The sequence below is a fragment of the Oryzias latipes genome, chromosome 20, assembly GCF_002234675.1.
Source record: "Oryzias latipes chromosome 20, ASM223467v1".
Lineage (NCBI taxonomy): Eukaryota > Metazoa > Chordata > Actinopteri > Beloniformes > Adrianichthyidae > Oryzias > Oryzias latipes.
In genome coordinates, this window is record NC_019878.2 from 8,940,540 (window position 1) to 8,968,183 (window position 27,644).

At 38.2% G+C, this 27,644-nt stretch overlaps 1 protein-coding gene across 2 annotated transcripts in view; it reads right to left on the reverse strand.

Annotated features, from left to right (window-relative positions):
• The window catches only part of LOC101161760 (partitioning defective 3 homolog), a 409,623-nt gene that overhangs the window by 279,162 nt on the left and 102,817 nt on the right, over positions 1-27,644 (reverse strand). For both annotated transcript variants that reach the window (XM_023950354.1, XM_023950353.1), the window contains exon 3: positions 16,060-16,234. In XM_023950354.1, the coding sequence (XP_023806122.1) occupies positions 16,060-16,234 (175 nt within the window). The remainder of the gene's footprint in view (positions 1-16,059; positions 16,235-27,644) is intronic.

A 27,644-nucleotide genomic window follows, 5' to 3' on the forward strand; every position in this document is an offset into this window, starting at 1 on the left:
TTGAACGCCTGCAACGCACATTCATGCGCCTTTACGTAGACGTTTCATTGGAAGCAAACACGTGAGTGCCTGTTTTGGACCCGTAGCATTAGAAATGAAGAAATTAAAAAATCAGAGTGCAGTTTGTGTGAACATCCTACAGGTGTCCTACGGGCACTTACACATCAACTGCAGACACTGTGCATGCAGGACTTCGCATGGTCATTTAGGGCCAGTATGTACACCTCAATAAGGACTACAGTGTGGTGTAAGGGCGCCATCTGTACATCATAAATGCATGTAACTTACATTATCCTTACAAAAACTTCAGAATACACTTACCACACCCACGACAATCATACATGCCATTTTCATGACGTCCCTTAAGGTGGCCACACAAGCCTCAAGGGAACTGCAAGAATAGCACCCATACAGATCAACCCTCCATGTCACTAAAGCATAACTGTGTAACACAATACAAATTATGTCACAATTAAATCGTAGTACTGTACGCGGCACAATCTTTTTTCCTTTTAGTTTTAATCTTAATGTGTAGTTTCTACTCATATGTGGTTCAGTCTTGATTGATTTCGTTGTACAAACATTTAGCTTCCTATTTTTATCTAGATGTAAAAAGAAGTTTTACACTGACTAGATTCCCTTTAGCAATGTCCTCTCAATAACAAACAACCTGCTCCCCCCTTACTGTGGCGATTCATTACAGATTTGCAGCACATGAATAAAAGAGTGAATTCTTGTTTGTGCACCCGCTGATAGGAAGGTCACAATATGAAGATGCTCTTTCCTCCCCATCCTCCCTTACCAATCTTCCTCTGCTTATTTGTGGAGGGATTATCCCAGCAGTCCGAGGGGTTTGGTTGGTCCCACATTTAATAACCGGCGCCGCCACTTTAGAGCGCGCAAGCAATCGATCCAGACTAAAGAGGGAGCAGGACCATTCGCGATGGTTGGGGGGGTTGGGGGGGGGCGCTAATAAAACGAGGTCCTGATTCAGGCCCTGCAGTGAAGGATTATGGTGGGGGCTCAGGGTCATAAACATGTGCACACACTTGAATTCACCGCAGGGAGGTCATACCCTCCAGGGGCTCTCACTTCGCATTGTGTTGTCCTTTACTTATCTTTCATACGGATATAGTTTGGAGACAAAATTTCTAAGATTGTGTAAATGACTGATTGTTATTTATTTGCAGTGCACGTTTCAAAACAACCCCAGAAAAATGAGCAAATCCATTTAAACAGACAAATTACAAACTGAAGGAAGTAGCATGGGGGGGGGTAATTTGACCATTAAAAATGCCACATTAACCAAGAAATGTGTTTATAAAGACCTTATCGCACAGCCAGTATGTACAATTTGCGCATATTGCATGGATGAAAATTGGTCATGCGTGAATATATGTGGTAAAAGGGAGAAAGGTTGTGGTCTTTACGTGACTTTTCCACAGATGTATATCAAATGAACCACGTTAAAACCACGGAAGAAGTATGAATAAACCCTGTAAAGAGCATGTAAATCAATATGTAGAACATGAAAACTCTGTGTGATTATTGCGCTGTTTATATGTAATTCATTAGTGATTCATGAGTCAATTACATCATTTTAACCCAATATAAAAGTTAAACATCGGGGGTACATCCATGAAAAGTGTGTTAGACATATGTGGACCTACGTGCAATGCCTCGATCACCGTGATTACCACTAGCTCCACGGACAAAATGGGTGTGTGGGTTAGTCTGGGGACGGTGCTGGCCGCGCAGACTCTTCCTGGAAGGGGCTGTTCTCACTTATCTACTGTAACAGTTAAGGGGTTATAAGGTAGATGATCATCATTAATATTGTGAAAAACACTGTTGGAGTCCCAGAATCTGCATATTCGTGGGTTTCTGTCCTGCCATCTTGACTTTTTCTATTTGCTGGGCTAACTTGGTCTTTTGCACAACCTGTGAATGTTACACTACGTCACTATGTCAAAAAAGTTGCTTATGCATGATATAGACCTTTAACTGGTCACCCTCTGAACTGCAGCTGCCCTAGATTAGATATCTCCCCCCTTAAGTTAGATGAGTTTTAAATGGGCTTTTCTTAATTGTTTCAATCCTATTCCTGCTTTCAAAATCAAGTCAGTTCTTTAAAAATATGTTAATATTCCAACTTTTACTAAATATTTCTCAGTTAGGTAAACTTGTTTCCTTATTGTATGTTTTTATTTGTTGTTGGGTTTTTTTTGTCCTTTGCGTTGTCATGTAACCCAGGCTTCTATGAGGAAATGATTAAATCAGGAAGCATCTGTGTTCATTTTTAGTCAAAACAAGGACAGACAGCGGGGTCTGTGCCTTTAAATCCGCGGAAACTGGCATTTATAAAAGCAAACCATGTGCACATATGGTTTTACAAAACTGCTAAAAAAAGAATGAGCACAGTCTTCAACATAAACTGACATTTTTGCGTCTGGTCTCAAAGGATTGTTTCTAACCTGATGAAAACTTCAAAGCTGAATGAAGATGAATCTAGACAGTCTGACCTTTTTTTTTATTTTTATGGTAAACTAAATAATGAAATATTTCAAAAATATCGAAAACATAGAAGGCATCACAACATAAACATCATTCTATAAAGATGCAGAACTAATGTATGTACTCTGGAATGTTCCAATCATTTAAACTGCATGTGGAGTAAATATTCTATTGTAGATAGAACGTTGCCCTTTTTGTCTGTCTGACTGAAAGGGATTTTTTTCCCGCATGTGGATAATGTTACAAGGAATGCATCCATGAGATGATCTGAATAGTTCCACAGTCCTTGTCCATATACATCAAAAGGCTGAAAATCAAATGTGGTTGTGCTTTAAAGAAAATACGACAAGTCTTCAAATGCAAAATCAAATTTATGGAGCACGTGTTATTTAACTTACAAATACATGAATAAAAATGTGAAAAAAATCTCTTCACGAACGGACGATTTTAAGTTGGCATTTTAAAAAGATGGGATTAGTAAAAGTACATCTGCAGCTGGAATGCCGAGTGCACCAAACATCACAGAAGATAACACGGTTGAATGAATCAAAAGCTGGAATTTTTCTGCGCTGCAAGATATGGGTTAGAGGTTCTGGAATAAATAAAGTCCCAAACTGGTATTTATATAAAAATATTTGCTTACAGCGAGAGTACAGGCACCACTGAACGAGCGGAGCCCAAGACAATCTGCTGGGTATTTTCAGTCGCGGCCTTCAAGCCCTTGTGTAGTGCGGGTCAATGCTCTCACACCAAGATGATTTAAATATAAATACCAAGCCAACCTGGCTTCATGAAATGTCTGAAAGCATTTTTTTTCTTGGGCTATTTTGAATATTTCAAGCCTGGGTTTGTTCAATGTCTGAATAAATTATGGTAGTGGTCCCTTTTAACTCAGACTGGAGTCCCTTGTGCATAGAGGGGAGAGTTCCACTGAATACACCCTGACCTGAAGAGTCTAAAAAAAGGGACGCCACAGTTCAAAAGTGGTGGGAACCAATTCTGTGGAAAGAGATATGAAATATGTAGAGGATTTAAAAAGGACCCTGGCCATGGAAAGGCCAAACCGGGTTAAGATTCCAAAATGCTTCTGTGAAATATTTGGCTTTGATAGAACATTAGAGAATAAAACAGACCTTGACTTTAACAACTACCGTCTTTTACCAAGAGTACAACATGTAATCCATTACAGATAAATGGATCGATGGAAAAATACTTTAAAGCAAAAGGCCGGCTATGAAAAATAAACAAAATGCTGCTTACCTTTAAAGCTAAGTGCTCACATATCTGTGTAATGCACTTTGTGTCTGTGCTTTTAACGCATGGATAGTGTCAGAGGGTCTAACGCAGTCCCCTAGACACCAAAGTCTAAAATGTACATTTAGATTTTTTTCTGATTGATGATTCTGAATTAATGTATTTTTAAAGATCTTCAAAGGGAATTTTGAGGGAACAGCAACCCTTTTTTTATTTTGCTAGAAACAATCCATCATAGACCGCATGAATACATTAGTTTTAATATGGTTGTATGATGTTTCTAGAAAACTTTGGTAGGCTTTTGATGATTAAAAAGTCAGCTAATTTCTGACTTTTAATTGGCAAATTTGGTTAACCCTCTAACACTGAAGGTGTTGTCAGTGATGCCTAAATAATTATATTTGACTGGTTATGCAATTAATGAAATACAAACTGATTCTGTCACAGTGAAAACTGGCTTTTCATATTGCCAATGTGTCGTTGTATTGCCTCTTCTCCACTACAGTAGCAGTTGATTTACATTGATTGTGTAAACACTATTACTGTAAAGTGTTGGATATCAGCGCAAAGCTGCTTTTTCTCTGCTTCCTAATACGCTGGAGACACACTGTGTAAACAGTTGAAGAGTCATGGTAGACAAAAGAATGTAACAATTCCTTCTTTAAAAATGAACAAATGTCCGTTCATCTTTTGGTAAAATGGTTCATATGTTTGAGAATTATCACAAACAGTGGCTAGGATTGCTTTGTTGTTCTTTGACCTGAAGCAAAGGGTGCATCTTATGGCTTAGTCACAACTGCCCTTAGAAGATGTACAGGGCACACACGTGGTCCAAACAAACTATCAAGTTTGTAGACCACTCGGTAAGCGCTTAGGGCGAAAATGTTCATGCATATTCTTTTTGACAGGCATGCAGCAGGAGACAAGTCAAAGGATAATTAAGGAAGAAGTAGGTACTTATGCATCACCTACATGTAGGATTGCGTATGGTCAGTAAAGAGGCAGTGCTTACATCTCACTAATGACTAGAGGTTGGCATAAGGGTATCGTTTGACAGCATAACCCAACGTCATAAGTGCTTGTAACTACAAGACACACCTGTGCTCCTTTAAGATGAGGCTGCATCTATGACCTACTACAGGCCTGGACAACCCAAAAACTTGCAGCACCTGTATAGGTGCTCTGTACGGGTGCATGTGGCTAAGGCATTCAATGTTTTTTAGGGTTCTCCCGATTTTAAAAAGTTGAGGTTTTTTTTTAAATCACTCTTATGCTTGTTATACAACCCTATTAGATCTCTATAGTGTTCCAATACTTCACAGGGTTTGATTGAGACTCTGTATGGAGGCTTGGGAATGAGTAGAGAAGCTGCATCCCACAGGGTTGCTGAGTCAACCTTCCTTCCAAACTAGAAACAGAAAAATCCTGCTTCTTTCCTCTTTCCAGAAGAACAATACAGACAGTTTACTAGAGGGAAGGAGGAGAGGATGTCAGCCATCCCAGAACCCCTTTGAGACCCCGGATGCCTGCAGCAGCAGACACAGAGACACTTCAGCAACAATAACATCAAAGTATGAATGTGGAGCCCTCAGAGAGAAGAAAGGGGTAGAACCCCCCCCCCCCCCCCAATCAAACCTGACTCATCTAGGTCAGCCACTCCATATGTGTGAGGGTGTCTGTATTTTGATTTTAGCTGGATAGCATTTTTTTTAAATGACAACTCCTAAAACATTGTTGCCCTTATTGACTTATATTAGAATTTGGAAACCAGGGTAAACAATCTTGTGAGAATTCCCCCCTTGGGGGGCATTTCAGGTCTTTAAAGCCACCTACATGCTTGTTTCCTAGATACTTATGCCCAATTTATTTCAATTTACCAAAATCATGTAAGTCTAGCCCAAAAGGCAACACAGTTACTTCCATCTTCAGACTGGTTTGAAAACAAAAGCAACTGGACCCAAATCAGTTCATAACTACTGTGTCTTGTAACACAAATAACTCAGTCCCCATTCACTTCAGTGCAAAATAATCCAGCTTTATACCATTGTAACACTCCAAAAACTTGTTTCCATCTCTGTCATCATAATGTACATTAACTCTACTTTTGTATCAACTACAAAATTTCAAAATTCAGAACAAGTGACACGTGATGGTTGGCTATTTACCCATTTGCTGAGGGATTTCTTACGTCAAATTGAGCTGGCAAAATGATGATGGCTGTAGTTCAGAAAAACAGGCTTCCAGTGGTCCCCTTCCAACAAATGATGTCATTGGTGTAGCCAATCAGAAGCTTCAGGAGCAGTAATGGTTGGAAAAGTAGGAGGACAAAGACCTATGAGGCCTAGAGCAGCACACCCCAGCAATCACATGGTCGAGCCTAATATTGTGCAAGAACAGAGCCACAGCAGTATCTTCAGTGTAAACAGCCAACAGTGAGCTTTTTCTCCTGTAGAAAGGAATCTCACTTGTATGTAAGACAATGAAAATGTTGTGAATCTAAATTAGGAGTTACAGGACAAACCAGATCTAGGAGCCTTGCTAAACTAACACAAGACTCATAGCTCAACAGCTAATACCAATACATGAAATCCATCTTCCAAACTTGCTTAATTCCCATCCATAGTCACTAGAGCCCACCCATCAATTGAAGGACCAAGGCAGGGTCCAACCCCGTGCAAGTCTATAACAGAGCGTAACAATTTAATATCAAAAGAATCAGACCCATTTTTATGTAGCCATTTCAATAATAATGATAAGGTACATTAGAACAACGAAAATATTCTACAAACTGTACTTAATTTTCAAATTCCAAACCACTTTCTGGAAAGAGGTCCCTGTCCCTGTTTTTGTCCGTCATACTTTGTCAACTTCTTACCAGTCCAAAGCTACTCCCTGTATCGCCAATCTTATTAGACACCGTTTCTATCATGAAACATGTGATGGTGTCAATAAGAACAGTAAAAAGTCCTTATGCCGTTGTAACAACTACCCTTAAAGGGTGATATGGGCCCTCTGCTGGCAGAAAATGGGCAAACCTGTACAGGGCACGCATATATTAAGATCGTAGACCGCTCTAGTCCATAGAGCGAAGTAAGTCATAAGTTTGTGTAACTTACATTATCCTAACAAATAATTCCCGATACACTTACCACACACATGACAATCATATACATTCCATTAGGTGGGCGCACACGCCACAAGGGACCTACAAGACAATCATATCACATGCAACTGTATGGGTCAACCCCCCTACTGATGCACGAGACAGAGACAGTAAAGGTTGAAAAACAATTGGGTTCTGTGCTGCAAAGAATATTGGTTCGGACACTACCGTTAGGTCTCTGTGAGTGTGCTGTTTAACTCTGTATAGCCTGATGGAAGCTGATGCCCAAAGCAAATAAAAACTTTATTAAAACACGCAAAAAAAAATAAGAAAATCCCCCACTCTCCACTCATGTACAACAGCGCGTGTGAGATCAGAGCAGCTCAGAGTCAAAGGCTGTCAGAGAAAACTTCTTCTGAAAATGCAGAACAGCACACAGTGGAAGAAAACAGGAAAGAAGTCAGGAGTGCACCGCTGCTCCATAGAGAGACAAGAACTTATGTTTTGACTGTTTTCTAAAAAGTGAATCCAGGAAACTTGGAAACAGATGGTATTTTGATGTGCAAAGTCGATGTTTTAGACATGCATGATGCTGATCAGTCACGCGTTTTATAGAAGCAAAGGAGGTTTGTGCAGAAATTCAAGGCAGGGGGCCATGAAAAGTAAAAGTTGTATAGAGAAGCTAAGTTTCTGGAGGTAGTCAGAGCCTTTGTTGGAACCTTTGAAAGAAACACATTTACTTTCTGGTGTAGAAACAGTGAGCGGAGAGGCTTTTAGGAGGATAATATTGTCTAAAGTTACACTCAGATTGGTAGCTTGTTTTTATGATGACTGAATGAAAGGATACCCATAATATTAAGTGGCAAATCGAGTCAGTCACATGCTGATAAATCTCTTCTGTCACTCTTTAACGGCGTTTGCATCCGACACCACTGAAATAAATTTCACAGAGAAGTTTCTGGAACTTGATCTTAAATAAGCTTGTTCGGTGCAAGATTAGCCCACTGTTTTGTTTTGTTTTTTGGCACTTTTAGAGGAAACAGTAACTGGGGTCAACCAAAGTTCAAAGTTTTAGGCCCTAGTTACCAAGATAATCTTGTTTTTCATCATTTAACTGTGTTTTATTTGAACAATTTAAATTGTTCACACAATAAAGTAACAAGAAACATGAAGGTGTGGTGTTGCATGAGTGTCTGGGTTTGTAATTGCATGTTTGTTAATGGAGCAAACAAACGGAAGTCAAACAGAAGATTGACCTGGACCCTGATGACCTGGAGCAGCGCGCAGCAAAATCCCGAACACAACAGGATGACCAGAGGTAGAGCACGCAACCAAAGAGCTTTTAGGGCGGATTTTTTTTATTTCTATCCTCTGATGTCTTTAACACCTGCAACTTTGTAAGAGGAGGAGAAAAAGGGTAGGCACCAGGGACAAACACACAAGACCCAGGGCCGTAACAGTGACTAAGGCCTTAAGGACAGACATTGAGTTATTAAGTCGCTTTACTGCAACTTGTTTGTGTCAATTTCAATAACTTTATTTAAAAGTTAAAGATGAAGTGTTTGCTGGTAGTACGAAGACTGTTTCTGAAAAATGGTTAAAACAATTCAATATAAAACTAAAAGAAGCTCAGAACCTGTCCAAATAAAAAAACGTACAGAAAATCTGTTTCTTTAAATGGAAATTCTTTAAAATGGCGTTTTATTGGATAAGTAAGACTAAAAAAGGAGGACGGAGCAAGGACTTTTATGTCTCGGTATCAAAAGTGGAACAGGTTGGGTTTGGTTTTCATCAATCCCCTTCTTCTGCCATGTCAAACAAACCATCAGCCAGTTTGAACATAACCTTAAATAAAAATCCTGCGCTTTAGACGTGAACTCCAATCTTCCACTTCAGAACTGTACCTGCCAAACGAATAAGTCACCTCACTGATGTCTGTTTCAGCGTTAAAGTCCAGATGGCAAAGACAACCTGGCCCCGCGGGCCTTAGGAAGTCGGTAGGAACATTAGGCCTTCACATCAATCTACATCTGCTCTGCAAGAATACATGAGTACAAAAACCCATTGAGCTCCAGGGTTCCTTACATAGCGCTGACAAGTACGATGTACGCAAAAAAAATAAACATGTATATTCAAATTTTTAAGAAAAGATTATTGGAAAAGGGTGGAGATTCAAAGGCTTCTGTAGAGTTTTAGGTGATCATTTCAAGACGGACTAATAATTGAAAATAATTAGAAAAACCAAAATTATGCTTTCTTTTTCCATCCCAACATTTTAAGACACAGACAGTTGAAGTCTAGTATACAAAGATATTATGTCAGAACAGTCTCTACAGTACAACAGAGCTAATTTGCTTAGTTGTTTCTGCTTCTTGTTATCTAAAAATTGACCATAATATTCGGATGGCTTTAAATGAAAGCGTTCATTGTCGGTGGTGTGCACAAATGTTCTGCTGGGATCAAAGCGGCTGTTGTGAGCCAAAGAAAGCACTCTGAAAGTGGTCATATTTGCGGTGAGATGTAGCAGGGGAGTGTTCTGGGATTTCTGCAGCGCTTTGGGGCAAATTGTTTCTTTGTGGCGCTGATGAAAAACAGAAGGTGGCTAAGAGAGCGGGAATGACAGACTTACTGTAACTGTAGCCAAACAGATGCGTCCGTCCCATTAAAAAAATCAAACAGGAAAACCACATTTCTAAACACTTATTGTTCTGAAAATTCAGTTAGTTCTCAAGGAATAATAAAGACGAGTTGACATACGAGGTAAATGTTATGACAGTCGATGTACATTTTTGTCACATAGATTGTTGTGTATTATGTTAGAGCGCTGGATTTCACAGCCCAAATATGTAATTGATTACAATTTTTATTTATTTTTCCAATTCCATTTCGAAAAAACATTTTTGTTTTGTTGTGATATTTAATAGTCAGTAAGTAGTGATTATTGACTGCATATAAGAGCTGGCATCCCCTCCCCCGGCGTTCCAAACAGGAAGTAGCTACTGACTCCAAGAAGCCAAAATCCCACAGACTTCTATAGAAGAATTAACAGCTATTACTCAGTCATTATATTTGTCAAAATAACCAATCTTGCTCTGATACCTTTTTGTTTTATGTTTTACTGCTAATCTTAAAAATGTTAAGATATTTTGTCTGTAGTGCAAGTTCAAAACATTTGATGTGGTAAGGGGTAAGGACTTCCAAGAAACTCACTCCTGGTGTGAAAGAGTGGTTGCCATAGTAACGCTGACTCATACCTAGGACTGTGAATCGTTACTCAACAAAGCAATCATTCTATTCGATTCACGAACCTGGCTCCTACTATTTAATGTACCATGTTTCTGCAGTTTTTAGGGCAGAAAAGAAAACATAAATATCACTGTTGCAGGTGATGCACAAGGCTGCTAGGCTGCTTCTTCCCACTTCAGACTACGCTGGAATTACGTTAATTGTGTCTTGGTTAAAGAGCTACCGTAGTCAAAAAAAATGTGAACACTGGAGCTAAAGCTACAATGTTAAAGGGTTAAAGTAAATTCATTTTTTTCAGGACTTATGTCAGTAAATGGAACAAAAACACACTTGATATTTTTACTTTGAAAATGGGAAGCTTCTCCTACACTTTATTTTGAAGATTTGTTTTTTTTCCGGTAGTAACACTACGCATTTAGCTTTTTTTTTGTTTATAAAATTAAAATCCAACATTATTTTGCATCGTGGAGCACAAGTACATTGCCTGAATTACACGTTACTTCATGTATAAAGATCGTGAATTAGCGATTTTGGATGTAGCAAATATTAATAGTTGGAAAAAACCCTATACACTATTATTGAATGTATTTCTTAAGGCCAATAGATCCTGTGAAAAGTCTATAACCCTAAAGTAACCCACATCAAAACCAGACTTGATGTTGTATATAGCACACCACAAAAATAAACTGTTTCTACTCACATTAGCATTTTAAAACCATTTTGTTTTTCTCTATCGAAGAGTATAACAGAGACATTTCTTGAATAAAAACATAATTTTACTGGCTACACAGTTTTCACATGCTCTTCTGACGTTTTGGAGATGAGATGACACCAGAGTCCGTTCAAATAAACCCCAACTTCCTTCCCATGATCTCTGTCACAGAGCCAGTCATCATTAAAGCCACTTTTTACATGCCTGGAAGTTGATCCAACTTTGTTTTTAAGACCTTCCTGATCCTGTTTTTCTTTAAGCGTGACACCAGTGACTCGCAGAGCTGCTCTTTTCCCACTCAGGAAGCAATAAAGCAGTCGACAAGCTCTAACACTTGTGCACTCACAGGTCCTCACGTCGCTGAGCTGTCTGGCCATGGAAGTGTTTTAGGGTGGAGAAGAACTACTGGAAACTTAACTTCTAGCACATTCCCAGCAGTTCTAACTTGAGGCTGTCACTTTAAAACCTTTGCACTTCATTAACAAAAACAGTGTTGTCATTGTTTAACATTGCCGGCAGTTGTAATAATTAGCTTCTATTCGGCTTTGGGTGATGGTGTGTCAGTATTAATGCTTTTTATTGAAATGCCGTCTCCATCTTTATTTTTTCTGCAGCAATGAGTCATGCTGACTAAAGGGACGGACACTTTCAATAAGCGGTGGTGATGGCTCATTTAAACTTTGGAGCACATTTAACAGGTTCCCAGGAAGCTTTGTGATTTATGGATAAATCAGTTTCTGCTTTAACATGTTCAGAGTTTAGTGACAAAACTTCAGTTGGGAGGAAAACATGTAAGGTCAATCAACTGTTTTTATAAGTAGTTTTGATAAGTTTATCATAAACCTTCATTGTTGAACGTTTGGTACAACTGTTACTTTTATGGGCTGAAGATTAATGATGAAAAAAAAGGGTGATACGTTAATGGGTACCTATCAAAAGTAGGGCTAAATTTTTCATATGTTGCCAAACGTACTCAGACTAGCATAGTCAAAGGGAAATGATCTTTAAAGGTAAAAAGGATGAAGGTCGTAGATCATTTGGTCAATAAACATTTTGTCCTGCCCTGGTCATGATATACTGTAGGGAAATTTGTGAATATATGGATGGATGGACAGATTAATGAATAGGTAGATAGATGTGCAAATGAATACACAATAGTTGGATGGAAAAATAGATGGATTGATAGATACATGGATGGACGGACAGTAGGATGAATGCATAGACGGATGTGTGCATGAATGGATGGAAATATAGATAGACAGATGGATGAATTAATGGATGGGCAGATTGATAAATAGGTAGATGGACAGATGGATGGCCTGATGCATATATAATAGATGGAAGGATGGACGGATAAATGGATGGAAAGACAAAGTAGGATGCATGGATGGATGATGAATGGATGGATGAACGGACAGACTGACGGATGGATGGATGAACAGGTTGATGAATGTATTCATGGACAGATGGATAGACAGATGCATTCATAACGGATGCAAAGATGAATAGATAATATACAAATTGATAGATGGATGGATGGATGGATACAAAATTCTGGAGGCTTAGCAAAAGGTTGTGTTTGTAACATTGACATAGACGTAAAAGGAGGGCAAAGAAACTTGGTCTTTCCATGAAGCCAAAGCATTTCTTGACAGGTGTTTATGAGTTAAAGCTATCACACATTATCTTAAGTATTATGGTTGAATGAAAAATGCTGCATGGATTGTTCTTCAGGCAAACTGGACTTTAAAGATACATATAGAAGACATTTGTTGGTAATCTGAGAAAAAAACAAACTTTTTTTTTCCAAATCCAGATGCCCTGTCCTGTCATTAACAACTCTGGGTAACCGATAATCTTCACAGTCCAACATGATGGCTTTCATCTGCTTCTTTATCTGTTATGTGCAATCACATCTTTGGAAGTCTCCCCAAAAAAAGTTTCTCGTATTAACCCAACATCTTCAAACTTATCTAACATTTTCTTCTTGGTACTGTTACCAGTGTGTCACTATGTATAACCTTCTTTGCTGTGACTTTTATATGGCCTTGAGAGTGGCAGGGAGCCTCCTCAGTGGCTGACAAATAAGCCAAATTGATTGGATGAAGGGCCTTCTCTTTGAAGGTGTTAACCCCCTGCCTGCATGGGCAATCTCTCTAATGGTGTCCCAGCCACCCTGTCACACCACAGTTTCTAGCATCAAGGCCAGTGAGGGATTCAAGGGAGGAGCAGGTCAGTGGAGGAAAGGACAACTCCTCATTATGCAGTAAGTTTGAGCTGGCTGGAATGGTGTAAATGGAAAAATAAAAGTCCAAAGTTACCTGGAGGCAGTTCTGTTTTATCTGTACAAACAGAAATCGTCAAAAGTATAGCGATCACGCAAGTAATCACTACAATCAAGGTAATCTTTTGTGACTGTCTGAGGCCACTCCAAATCAATGTTAGAACTGCTGATAGCACTTCTGTCTCTCCTTGCTTCCTGATTGTCCTGCGTGACTGTTGAGATGTGCGAATAGAAGGAATCCATAAAAAGTAGTAACTTGTGAAATTCAAGGTCAAGGATGACACGAAAAAAGCCTAAAGGATAAAATGTCCTTGTTTGAAAATAGAAGAATCGGTAAAGCATAGTTCACTTGATACTAAAAGTATTTCCATTACACACATCATATTTTACCAGAAGTAAATGTTGTGGCCAGTTTACTTCTAGACTTAAATATTCTCCAACAATATATCCATTGGTATATTCATCAAGTATATTCCAACATAGCTGTGGACATGTGTGGGTGTAAAACCAGTGACTGTCAAAGTTCTAAACTATTAAAAGACACAATGGGAGATGTTTGCTTTAAAAAAAAGAAAAAATGGGCAATCCACAATTAGAAGAACTCAGCAGATTTCCACACAAACTACAATCTGATTGTCTACTTTACTCATTTCTATAAGTGTTATCTAAGTCTTTGCTATGGATGGATATGACATGATGTAATGCATAGCATTCATAGCCACTCCGGGGCAAAATAACCCAAAGCCTGACATAAATGTGATATGTACACTACCAAAAAAGGCTTGGAATTGTTCTACGACGCAAACCAAATTGGAATCGGCTTTATGCGTTGGCTCATGCGTTCAAGTGACGACTTTCGAACTTCAAACTTTCAGACCTCCATGTTCAAATCTCTCTCGTTCACTTGTTGCTATGCAAGTTTTTAAGTCTGTGTTCGGGCTCTATGAACAAAGCGCATGCGTCAAAAGTTAAACCACTTGAACTTTGACCAATCAGACTCTATGGGTAGCATCTTTTTTAAAACAAGGAAGTACCATTGGAAAAGTGATTTCATGGACATTTGGCACCAAGTTTCTTCTAATTGAGTACATGCCCTAGTATCGGGTAGAGACAGACCTGTGAGAACATTATATTCTAAAAAGTCTGTTCAAAAACCCATTTTCAGAGTGTTCTTGAATGCGCCACTCATGCCCGATGTGTATGAAGCCTTAAACTACAAGATATTTTTGCTGACCGGTGGCTCTCCAAACTAAAGTCTTTTCCATCTTTATTGCCCTTTTTGTTGTTGTTGTCATTACTATTGAATCTTTTTTTTTTTGGACAATTACATTGAAAGAACAAAAATAGAGCCAGTAAAGCCTGACAGACAAAAGTTTCAAATAAATGAACCTTAAAAAAAACTTTTTGGGTAACAGAAAAGAGAAGGTTTAACTGAGAAGAGGCTGTCATCACGATCCAACACTAATTTAAAGTTTCAATGGTAACTTTAAAAGATAGTCTGATAGAAGGAGGCAGAGGGAGCTCCAGCATCTGTATAATAACAGGAAAATTACATTCATTATTGTAATTTACATCTCATATCTCTTCCAATTATTAGCAGTTTGACCTGCTTAGCTTGAAAATCGGAAATGGCTTCCAAAGAAGATGGCATAGGAGAGATGAGGGACCATACACAAGCAAGAGGCAGAGTTTGGGACTTTGGGAGTCGAGAATCGCAATCAATATGGCTCTAAAAGATTATGATTTTAAATTGACATAATTCTCTGCCTCAGTGCACAGCTGTGAAAGACGCCACTGAAATGCTTTGAAGTCTGATATGCAATATTACTGCCCGTAATTTGCTCATCTGCATCTCTGGAGGGAACACCACCTGGCAGTACGTTCAGTCAGTCCTTCCTTTTAAATTAAAGCTGTTCGGCGGTAAACAGGAGACTTGGAATATCCAGAACATATCAGCATGACCCTTAAATGATACAAATGTTTAAAATACACTAATTTACTCAGTTTTTCTGCAAATGTTTTCATCTCTTCACTGGACAAAACTTTGGTCCTTCCCTTTTACTAACTTGTTTCTCTTTACTGCACACACTCAGCCGTTGAGTTGTTTCAGTTCTTACGTTTTCGATTTATTGTGCTCAATGCTCCTATTTGTTGACCTTGTAGCTATATTTTTGTTTCTTTTTTTCTTCAAAAGCCAGTAACTTTATTTAAACTTATTTATTGACATAGTCAACAGTGTAGAGTTGTAGTTGACCAGCCATCATTTGCTACAACATTTAGGTCCGGAACCTCCATTTAGGACATTTTACAAAACACAAACTCCTGTTTCTTTATGTCTATCTTCCTCCTTTGATATCTGATCACATCACAACTTGTTTTCTACTGTATGTACATATGCATTGTATAAAAACGTATTTTTGTTTACCAGTGCCAATCATGTTATACATAATTAAATTGAAATGTTGAACAAAATAAGGCTTTTCACTTACAGGTTGTCTATTTTACCGGTTTCGGGATATTTACATTTTAGAGACATAAGGCCTAATTTATATTCAATAAAAATAAAGTAGGTTACCACTTTTTAAATGTTTAAGCCTAAGTGTGAAGAAACTGTATTAACTGAACTGCATTTACATTAGTTTATTATTTTAATGCTTTATATTATATGTGTTAAACATTTGGTCACAATTCTGATACTTTCTTCCAAAAGCCATTTACAAGTTTCTTTTTTAGGTAATGCATTGGATTGGGTGTATTTAACAAAAGACACAATGACTGTCAAGATTGGCAGATAGTTGCTAAGTCTGGTAGACTTGAGCCATCCACATGTTCACACCAATTTTATTTTTGTCTTTAGTTCAAGTTCTTCTGCACAAGACTATGACTTCAAGTTTAAATTTAATAACCTGTATCAAGTTTTCACAATACGGTCGTTGTTGGACTTACTAGATCGCAGAGCAGATTGCGTGACTTCGATCTCACTGTCGGCCTGGTAAGTCTGGAAGGCCGAAGTAGAACTTGTGTCGCTGGGAAACGGCTCTGGACTATGAGTTCCCGTGGAACTGGCACTGGTTCCATCACCTCCATTGTGTGGATCCTGTTCTTCGTAAACTGCAACCAACTGGAGCACAAAAGAAGAGTCAGAGTTTCATTCAAAGTGCCTTACAGTTGTCATATGTGTAAACAGGCCTAGTGTAATTTAACATCAGAATAAATAATAAAGGACAAGCAAAAGCCCATTTAACACAACCTGTTGATCAAAAATATTTATTATAAATATATCTTCATTTGGAAAATGCAAAATCCAAAAAACATGAAAAAGGAAACCAATTAGACAATTAGAACCAGGTCCCCTAGTAGCCACTAGGTGTAGAGTGAGTTATTTATTCATTCATACCCAAGGGTTATAAAAAAAAAAATTATGGGAAGTACATTAAAAATGCTTAAACTTTAAAACATGAAACATATTTTTTTTGGCCTCTTTGGCCAGATTTTGGATCATAGGGACACATTTTTATGAACTACTTAATCAATTTCTTTGCATTTAGGATTGACTATAGAAATCTTTGCCTTTAGGGGGCTGATTTTGGTATGGCAATGAAACAATGACATCATATCCTACCAAAATGGTAAATTTGTAATTGACTATTACAGCTTCAGACTTTATATGGCCATTTTTGGTAAGGCGATGGAATGATGAAATTGTATCATACCGAGATTGTTAAATTTGGGGTTGCCTATTCCAATATTTGCCTTTTTAGGGCAGTTTTTGATAAGGTGATGTAATGATGACATGGTATTCTACCAAGATGATACATTTGGGATTGACTCTTACAATTCTTGCCTTTGTAGGGCTATTTTTTGGAAGGTGATAGAACAAAGATATTGCATCCTATCAAGATCCTAAATTTAGTATTGTCTATTATGATTTTTCCCTTTACAGGGCTGCTTTTTGAAAGGATAATGGAACAATGACATCATGTCCTACCAAAATGGTGATGGCCACTGACTTGGGATTTGTGCAAAACACACCATTGGTAACACCACCATGGTCTCCATCCAACTTCTTACACCTCTTTAGTCTTTGGTCTCCAGAAAACGAGGAAAAGAAAACAGAAAATCCACAAAGCCTGTTGCAGCAGTGTGGATGGAACTAGCAGTGCTCAGGGGCTCTTTATTTCCAACAGCATCAGTTACTAAACCTGTCACAAGAAGATTAACCTCTTTATTCCATCCAGACAGAGCAATCACGCAGTAGTCAAATGATACACAACATGCCACACAGCACAATAGCATGTATATTGGAGACTCAAGACAGGCTCCTTTTATGTCTTTGTGCTACCTACAAATCTATGCAGCCAGGAATAGGGAGAGAAATCTACTCTAGAGACCAACAAAGAAAGCATTAGTTACTGTGGGGAGCAAACAGCTTTTATGTAAACCACACTATATTGGTCGAATGCTAAAGATGGTATCTGCGTTTTACCTTTGTATTTGCAAGTTTTCATCACGCGAGCTGGGAGAAATCTGCATATAAACAAGTTTAGCAGTCTCCGCTCTTGCGTTTGATTTAATTCACATGCAGAGGAGTCTGATGCCTAAGTGTATATTTGTGTATCAGCGTGTGGATTTATGCCTCTCCAAGTGTGCTTTACGGCTGCCATTATTCCCTCCAGCGTCTCTTACGTTTTACACAATTAAGGCAATCCTTTTTTTTTTCTGTTTGCTTTCACTGCCATGTCTGAGATGTACTTCATCATCGAAAGCCTCTCCAATTTTACTCCTATCACGTTTCCATCCCAATCCTGAGATGACACTCCTCAGGTTGTGGTTTTTTTTCTCAAATGTACTCAGTACACGGCAGAAGCAATCAGAAGGGAAAGCGATCCGCAGATTGAGAAGGTAATACTCTTCAAGTTTGCTCACTTGTAAGTCTGCACATTCAAATGTCAGGGCATGGGTGACAGTTTGCTTTGTGTTTTACTGGCAAATACGGTTAACAGGCAAAGCAGGGATGAATGCTGATTAGTGTAGCTTGAGTTTCCCTACTGGTTAACACATATACCGCTTTCTGCAGGTTTAAGCATGACAAGAGACTGATGTGAATGCAGACAAGCAGGAAAAATATGTCCCTTAAGCGAATTATGCTCCCCCAAGAGTGCGCGTGAGCCAGTGAGTCATTAGTGACAAAGTAATCAAGCCTCCCATTCATATGTGGCTACGGGTATTTAACAGCTCGACAAGCCCTGAGCCTGCCAGCTGCCCATTTTGCTGAAGTGGTGAATACTGCTGTTGGTGTTGTGATTCATTTTTAAATGCATTTGGTCTCCCACTAATTAGGTCCCCTTTTCCGAGCCTTGCATCCACTCAGCCGCCACTCCAAAGGTGTCAGTTAGCGTCCGACATGAAGAGACCGGACTCACTCTCACACGTCAGAGTCAACCTCGAATGCAACACAGTGTTCTTTCCTTTATCACGGGAGTTATGCTCTAAAATGAACCTGCAATAGGTGAAATTGAAGTAGGATTATTGATAATTTAAGGCTGTCACTACACACTTTGTACACTTTTCTCAGACTTTTTTCTCTTTGTTTAATGCTTTATCAGCATATATGTAACCGGGAAACATAAATAATACGCTCTTTGACATCACTTATTCTTCCACCATTTCAGCAATCATCATGAATCAGCTGATTCTGACGCAGAGATACGCGGTTTTTCACTTCAGCTTTGCACCGTTATGCAACACTTTGTGTTAAAATGTGGACTTTCGACTACGCTGTCTTACGTTGATTCTGTAAATAATACTGATGCCACAACTCTAGTTTTAAAACCGAAGATTTGTAAGGGAATCATTGCATCCCAACTGCAAACATTGGCAAGTGTTTACGTTGAAAAAGTCGAAAACAAGTGTTCAGCTAAATTTCACATACTTAATATTGTTTTATTACATTTCAACGAGCTTCATGTGGGCCAAATGAAAGCTTTTCTTTCATTGTTATTTGCTTATTAGCAAATTAAAATTTAAGGGATTTTAGTTTTTTGTTGTTGCTTTTGTAATACACAAAACAAAGCTGAGACCAAAAAGCAAGGTCTGAACAATATCATGGGGGGAGAGTGAATCGTTGCATCCCAACGGCATATAACTAAAGTGTTTTACTTCAGTTTTGTGTCCAAGATTCAACGGAAAGAGAAAAATTAGGATTTCATTTTCGTGACACTCTGATTTGGTCTGTAAAGCAATCGTTAGTAGTTCTATTCTTTTGTCTATGTGTTTTTGTGCAAGTATTTATGTTGAAAAAAAAAGAAAACAAGTGTTCAACTAAATTTCCTATATTTTTTATTGTTTTGGTATGTTACACCAGTTTTAATGTGAGTTCACTCAAAGCTTTTTTCTTTTTTATTAGTAAATTAAAGTAAGGAATTTTCCAGAAAGTTTGTTTTTTTGTTGTTGCTTTGTTATGTACAAGTCATGGAGCGAACTGAAAAAAACTGGAAAAAAAAACCCTGACCAAAAAGCGAGGTTTAAAATGGGATTGTTGCATCATTAGGAAACACTTTACTACTGTAAAGTGTTGCATATCAGAGCAAGGCTAGTTTTCTCCACTTCAGAATCCACTGGAATTCAATTACCGTATTTTCCGGACTATAAGTCGCCCTTTTTTTCATAGTTTGGCAAGGGGTGCGACTTATACTCCGTAGCGACTTATATTAGAAATAAATTGAAATAAATACATTGTTAACCCTCCTGTTATGTTCATTTGTGAGGAACAGAGATGATTTTCCTGGGTCAATTTGATGTATGTGGTATGTTAAGTGTTAAGAGTATGTTAAGTGACTCAGAGAATCAGCAAACCTTTTTTACAGTAAGATCTTGAAGGCTAACAACATAATTTTCTATTTTCCAATGATTTCATAGATTCAGAAATGCAATAAAAATGACAACTGTTTCTACAAATACAGGATAAAAACAGAGTATTAGTTGGCCAATGATGCTTCATGAAAGGAATAAATAAATAAGTATGAGAAAGAATTACTGTGAAATTATGAGATAAACAGTCTGCTATGATTGTGTCATATGAGTTTGTGCAAGGTTGTTCTTGGTCTCAGATTTTGTCAAATAAATTTCCCGTCAAAATGCGACTTATAGTCCAGTGCGACTTATCTGTGTTTTTTTCTACTTTATAATGCATTTTTGGTTATGCTAATGCTAATGTTAGGGTAGAAGATGTCCATGACAGAGTGAGGTGGAAAACGATGATTCGCTGTGGCGACCCCTGATGGGAAAAGCCGAAAGAGAAAGAAGATAATGCATTTTTGGGCTGGTGCGACTTATACTCCGGAGCGACTTATAGTCCGGAAAATACGGTAATTGCATAAACGGTTAAAAGGTTACGGTAGTCAAAGGAATGTTGACACTGAAGCTAAAGCTCCCGTGTTAAAGGGTTAAACGCCCTTCAAGTTCAAAGCTTCACAGAAAAATAAGTCCAGTATTATAGAAAGACACCAAAGATCTGATTACGATAAAAGATTTGTATAGATTTGGAAAACTAAACAGAAAACACCACAGAGTTGATTGACCAACAGTGGTGGTCTACAGTCAACAGGACGCAGAACACAATATAAAAACGAAAAAAAAAAATGCATGTGAAGTTGAACTAAAGACTTGTTCAACTAATCAAATGAAATCAACGAAATGAATCGAAGCTGAGGAAAAAAAAAACCTAAAAGGTTGGGAAATCAGAGTTTTACTAAAAATGGAGCAGAAACTTATAAAGCCAAAGAGAATAACACAAAAGACTGGCTCAAGAAATGATTTTATTTGAACTTCCAGACAGTACACATACACTTTTTTGCCTTTTTTCTCCTTTTGCTTTGTTTCATTGTCTTGATCCACTCACCAAGGGTTTGTTTCAATCAGTCCCTTTTCATTAGTTGTTTTTTTTTTTTAAGAGAGAGTGGTTGAGTTTAATTAAAAACAGCTTTGGAGACTATTTGAACTGGTATCAGAGAGACAGATGCAGTCGGCATGAGTGTGAGTGTTGTCATATTTTCAGTCTTTTGAATCTTCAAGGCCGATGCGTATCATAAAACACAGCGTTTGACTTGAATCAGAAAGCAAACTTTGAACAGAGGCTTGTTTGTTCCCAAATGGTTGTAATTATTTGTGAAGTTGTGATAAGCAAAATCATCATTAAAAAAGGGGGAAAAAATCATCATCTGCAGTCAAAGTTAAGAGGGTCAAAACACAAGTGATTACGAACTTTTCAAAATTTATGGTGGGTGACAGGGTGTTGGCTTGGTTTTACTTGCTTTTCCTAATTAAAAAAATTGATGGGAAATGCCAGTCACATTAAAAAAAAAAATGACCCTTTAACTCCCGGGATGTCACCGGCGACACCAAACCCCTTTGACTGTTTACGCAATTAATTCCAACTGATTCTTATATTGGTTTATTTTTTAAACTTTTATTTTAGGCTTGATGTTACAAAACCTTTAAACCACTTAACAAACACGACAAAGTTACAACAACCCATAAACAAACATTTATACATATATCAAGTAGTAGATTATAGACACAAAAAGGACAAAGACGGGAGGCAAAAGCATAAAAGAAAAGAGAAAAGAAAACCAAAACGGGTTGGATCTTAATTGATTAACTATTCATTTATCTCATTTATCTATTGTCCTATTTGGGTATATCTCCACACCAATATGCGTGTATCTTTCTATTAGATTATTCATTAGGTTGTTAATTAAATGTTGATTTTGCTCCACTGCATTTTTTATTAAAAGCATCTCGCTCCATAAGAAGGGAGGCTGTCAGTTTTTCCATTACATTTACTTACTTTAGTTTATTTTTCTACTATTTTATTGTTGGTGCATTGATATTTTTCCAGCTTGTTGGGATTTTTTTTCTTCCTATTGCTAATAATGTATAAAATTCACTTTTTTGTTCCCTCTTGAAAATCTTATTTGGTATCACACCAAGCAGACATATTTTTTTTATTATAAAAGTAGCTTTGTGCTGATGTAAAACACTTATCGGTGCAAACCCTTTTATTCGGCAACAGAATTAGCTGATTTACGTTGATTGCCTGAACACTTCACTGCTATATAGTGTTGCATATCAGTGAAAGCTGCTTTTCTCTGCTTTTCTCAAGAACGGAGCTAAAACTCCTCCAGATGACCAACGGTCGGATAACTGAATCACCTGAAGGTAGGAGCTGAAGAAATGTTTGTTCCAGGCTCAAGAGCAATTTGAAAAACCTATTTAGCTTCTACCTGCTTCAGTTGAGACAAGCACAGCAAAAGTTAAGAATTGGCTAAGTCCCATTTCATGCACCTTTCCCCCTCTCCTGCAGGGAGCTCGAACTTTGCTGCTGCCTTAAGCCCCTAGAGCAAGGCTGACAACTCATCCACTCTCAGTCTGTTCCACTGACTGTCACAGCCGCTGCCAATCACCCGCTATCTACCTGGAAGCCCGAGGGCTGTTGGAGAGAGGCAGGAGCAGGGGATGGATGGTGTGAGGCGATGATGGGGTGACGGGGTGAGAGGAAGGAGAGGATTGAAGACGAAGTTAAAGAAAAGAGAACCCTCCGATTTGAGGGTACAAGCGGTATTTGGGATTCGACATTTCCATATCTTAAACAGAGGCAGAGCGAAAGCGCTAGAAAAAAACCCCTCAAATGTGCCTTTCATATTGGCCTCCTTTGATCTCCTTAAGGCAGCAAGTTGGAGAAGACGAAAGAGGGGAAGCAAAAAAATCAAGAGTGGAAGGATTTTGACATTTTCTCAACATCTTTTCGATTTCCTCTACCTCCAGAACCTCTGATCTACAGGGGTGACTGGGCCTTCAAATTGCTGTCAGTGCAAAACAGCTATGTGAGGCACTTACCAGGTGGCTCTCCAAAGACTGCAGAGGTTTTTAGCAAACCCAGGGTAGTGCTGGCAATGTCAAGAGGGATGTGTAATACTTGCAACGTGAGGCTCTGACGCTAATCCAGACAGAGGCTTATAACAGAGAATCGCAAAGACAAGACTAGGCCAACAGGAAGCCAGTTCCTTTCGCATAATGAGTCTTCTTGTGTTGTACTAGTTTTGTCCTGTTGTGAACTCCTGTGAAGTGTTGCATATCAACGCAAAGCTGCTCTTTACATCGATTGCTTAAACATGTAGCTTTTTTACGTTGACGGCATGAACAGGCAACTGCAAAGCGTTGCATGTCATCAAAAAGATGCTTTTTACATTGATGGCGGGAACACATAACTATTGTAAAGTGTTGTATGTCTTAACAAAGCTCCTTTTTGCTTAGATTGTGTGAAAACGTAACTACTGTAAAGTGTTGTATATAACATCGCAAAGCTGCTTTTCTCATCATTTACATCAGAATCCACTGTACTAACGTCAATTACTTAAACAGTTGAAGAGTCATCGTAGTCAAAACTATTTTTTTAAAAGGTAATCTAAATTTTGGTGTGAGATTGGTTGGGCAAGGAATGCTTTGCTAAACACGAACATTTTTCATCTCTGGCAGGAAACAAAAACACAAAATGGCCAGCTTCATCCCATTTCTCCATCATTCATCATCGCTTCATTGCAAGTGGCACCAACGTATTGCAGGTGGTTTTGGCGGAGTAAACTGTGAGAGCCACTCAAGCCACCAGAAACTCCAAGGACTTTGAAGTTTAAGAGCGATAAATTACCATCTCTCGTCCAATGTGCTGACCTCCTATCCATCTTTTTGTTCATCCATTCATGACTTTGATTTTCTCAAAAACTCACAGAGCCTTGCAGGCATCCATCAACGTCGTGCCATCCTTCATCGCACAGTGTCAATGCCGGACGCTTCTTTGCTTTGTGCAAACGTATCCACAGCACTCGACCTTAAGCTCTCCTATCTTAAAACTTTGTTAAGCAGCATTAGAGTGGACAGCATTCTTCCTCCCACTCCTAGTTTTGAATATTTAATCCTTTCCTACTGTCCATTATTTCTTACACTCTGTGAGTCAAGCGGACCAGCAAAGTGCTTAGTCCTGTATTTTTTTCTGTTTATTTAAACCATCAAATATTCAAAGAACGAGTCTCCGGCACTCTGGCTCATCCCTAGCATTCCGGATAACCATCAAGCAGCAGCCGGCAGAGCGTCAGAAACGTATGCATATTTCAGGTGCTGTCACATGGGGTTGAAGCCGGGAAAGGAGCTCAAAGGCTGGCTGGCAAAGGAGGTTCAAGCTGAACTGATGACTCACCCAATCAAGAAAATCCAACATGAGGACAGCAGGAATTACAAGATGTTTGGAAAGCCGGTCGATTTACAAAGTTAGAACCTCGGGCCATCATTTCATTTATTCTTTAAAAAGAAAGCCAGTTTTCCAGCTGAAGAAAAATTGTCAAAAAAAATGTTGGGAGTAAAAAAAAAAAACACAGACCAAGCAAACCTTATTGTAGATTTATCCCTTTCAAATCCAAAAGCAAAGTTCTAGTCCGAAATGAGTTCACCCTTATTAGTGCATCATCTCCACACAATCTTCTCTGGATATTAACAACAAATAACCTCCGGTCATGTGTTCTATTTGAATCCATTCAACTGAATTGTCGGAAGAACGAAGAAGAGCAAAAACGGAATTAATGTTCTTGAATGCACTCAACACTCAACAACATGATACTCTTTGAAACAAAGATCTAAAGAATTATGGTGAACTAGTTTGTTGCCATACGTTTTAACTACACCTTTGAAATGAATATATTTTAAAAGAAGCAAGTATTAAGTGTTCTCAAAAGTAAGTCGGTCTGCGAAGGTTCCTCATGCATTGATTGAATGTAATCATTTGTGATGATATTCCCTGATCTTCATGTCTTCTATCTATCCATCCATTTTCTGAAGCTGCTGAATCCCTTTTGTGGTCACGGGGTTGTCGGAACGTATCCCAGCACTGATATTTGGTGTAGATATAAACAGGCTTGGGGTCAAGGGATCACACTTATAAACCCAACCCCATCCACACATGAAATACAAACATACCATATTTTCCACGTCGCACAAGTTCACTTCTTGTTGTTTACCTCTTTAGCAGTGGCTACACAGTTAGGCAGTAGTGCAAAGGGTCTTCCCCAAAGACCCACACTGGTTGGATCTGGCTGTGTTTCCTGATGTTGAAGTGATTTTGAGAGGTACACAACCCTCTATCAAAATGTTTGGTTGGGTGTAATTGTGAAAACTCCATTGTACACTAACGTGTAGCCTTGTACATGACATTATCTTGAAAATAGACCATTCATTGACAGTGCGCGTTATATTCCCTATAGCACCAAAAATACAGTGCATATAAGAGCCAGAGAGTTCGACACTTGTAAATTAGCATTCTTCTCCTGAAGCGTCTAGAAAAAAAACATTCTGACATTGGCCTTCAGTCTTACATTGGTTATGCATAAAGCTAAAGGGGAGTAATTAAAGCCCCACATCCAAGGCCCTGAGAGAGAAGGGCCAAAGAACAGGGGGAAAAAAGCTTTAAAGATGTGATGCCTCTCTGGTGGCTAGAGATGTTTGAAATGAACGGCAGATGGATGAGTGGAGCAGACAGGAGGGGAAGGTTTGTCCGTGACAAACAGTTCTATCAGAATTTAACCACAAAAGGATGAACGCATCTGCACACAGTTAAAATATATAAATAAATAGCTATAGATATAGATATAAATAAATACAAAATAAATTGTCGGGTTTGATCATAAAATGTATAACAGTATTGCTTTAAAAAAATTAAAGAGGTATTTACTTCAAAATGTTGTTTTTTTTTCAAAGAAAAAAGGTAGCCCATACTACAGAACAGCTGTAAATACCAAGTAAATATGTTACTTTAATAACAAAACAAACCCAAATAAAGCATTAAACTGCAAGTTATTTGCATAAAAACTCTTCCTCTATTTCTTTTCCAGCTTACAATGAAACTGTTGCTTTTCCGGTTTGGTGTTTGTGAATCTGTCCTGGGGGGCACACATCGTCACCTGGGATGGCCATGGGGAGGAGGCTCATAGCCTGGGGCCATGGATCGACAACAGAGACTGTTTATGTGCACAAACTGCTTAATATGCAGGCAGAAATACTTTGAACTCACATAAAATGACTTCAAACAAATGCATCTATATGCCCTTCTTTAGAAAACAGAACTTTATTAACCTGAATGATTCATTTGTCCAAATTCTTGATTATATATAAATCTTGGTGTGACTCTTTGGATGTAGTGTATTGAAAAAAATGTCTTTTTAAAGGCAGAAAAGTAACTGATTTGAGTTCTTGTAACTGAAAGAGAAAAACACACAGCCTCATACCTCAAGGTTGCTAGGTTACTTACTATTAAAAGATTAGTGCTACGAAAACTGTATTATTTTCTTAGAATGGGAGATGGACGGTGTTCAGGGCTGTAAAGCTTTTTGAAGCAAGCAGTTTGAATGACTTATTTTGACAGAAATTTCCTGACTTTATTAAAAACAATAATTGACACAGAATTTTCTAAATTAATAAAAATAAGGAAAATGACAATGGATGGTGTCATTTTTTGGGGTTCACATTCTGGGCAGAGCTAGAACATTTTATGTGAGGGGCTGGAAGGGGGGGTCTGTGGTAGGGTGGCAAATGGAACAGCAGAGTGGATGGCCATTACAAAGGAAAGAATCAAAAATACGTTTTTCAAACAGTTTTATTATTGTTATTATTATTAATATCTTTCTTTGGCTGAGGGGCTGTTACTTATGCCTAAAGGAGCTTGTATTGATGATTATTTTTAAATATTTGTCTATAATGAGAGCTCCGTCCATGGTCTACATATCATTTATGGCCTAGCTTGGTTAAAAAACCATGGTGGCAGTATCGGAGTTTGGACGAGGTGTAAAATTTAAGAATTTTAAGTTATCTCATAATGTGCTATGAACCGGTACATAAACATGATAGAAGCTACATTGAGTCATAACTGGAGCCAAGTCAGTTCTCCAGGTAACCAGTAGGTGCTTGTATCATAAGCCTTCAGTGGTCAATCCCACTGAGTCTTTTGTAAAATGGACTAATAAACTACTTACAATGTGGATCCAAAAGTGAAACCCACCGATAACAGAATTGCGCTTTTATACAGCATCTAAAAACGTTACCTTTTTGTACCATCTTCTACAGTGTGTTCATTGTCACTGAGAGTGGAAATATGTGATAGATCAGTTACGTAGAATAATAATATTTTTCACCAGTTGCAGAATAAATAGACAACAAGATTTTGTGGTGGTACATCTGGTCAACTTGTGCCTCTGATTTGAGTAAAATACAAGATTCCCTCTGTGGAGAAAATATTTTTTTAAGGAATTTGTTATTAGAAATAAAATATAAACGTAAAGCCTCACAAATCACATTTCTTTCTCTTAAAAAACAATATCTTTACATTGTTTACTGATGTGTGCTATTCTTGTACAATGCAAGTGAATAAAGTATAATAATATCTTTACTGCTGTGTATCTTCTAGAAGAGGCCAGTGTTTTATTCATGCCTGT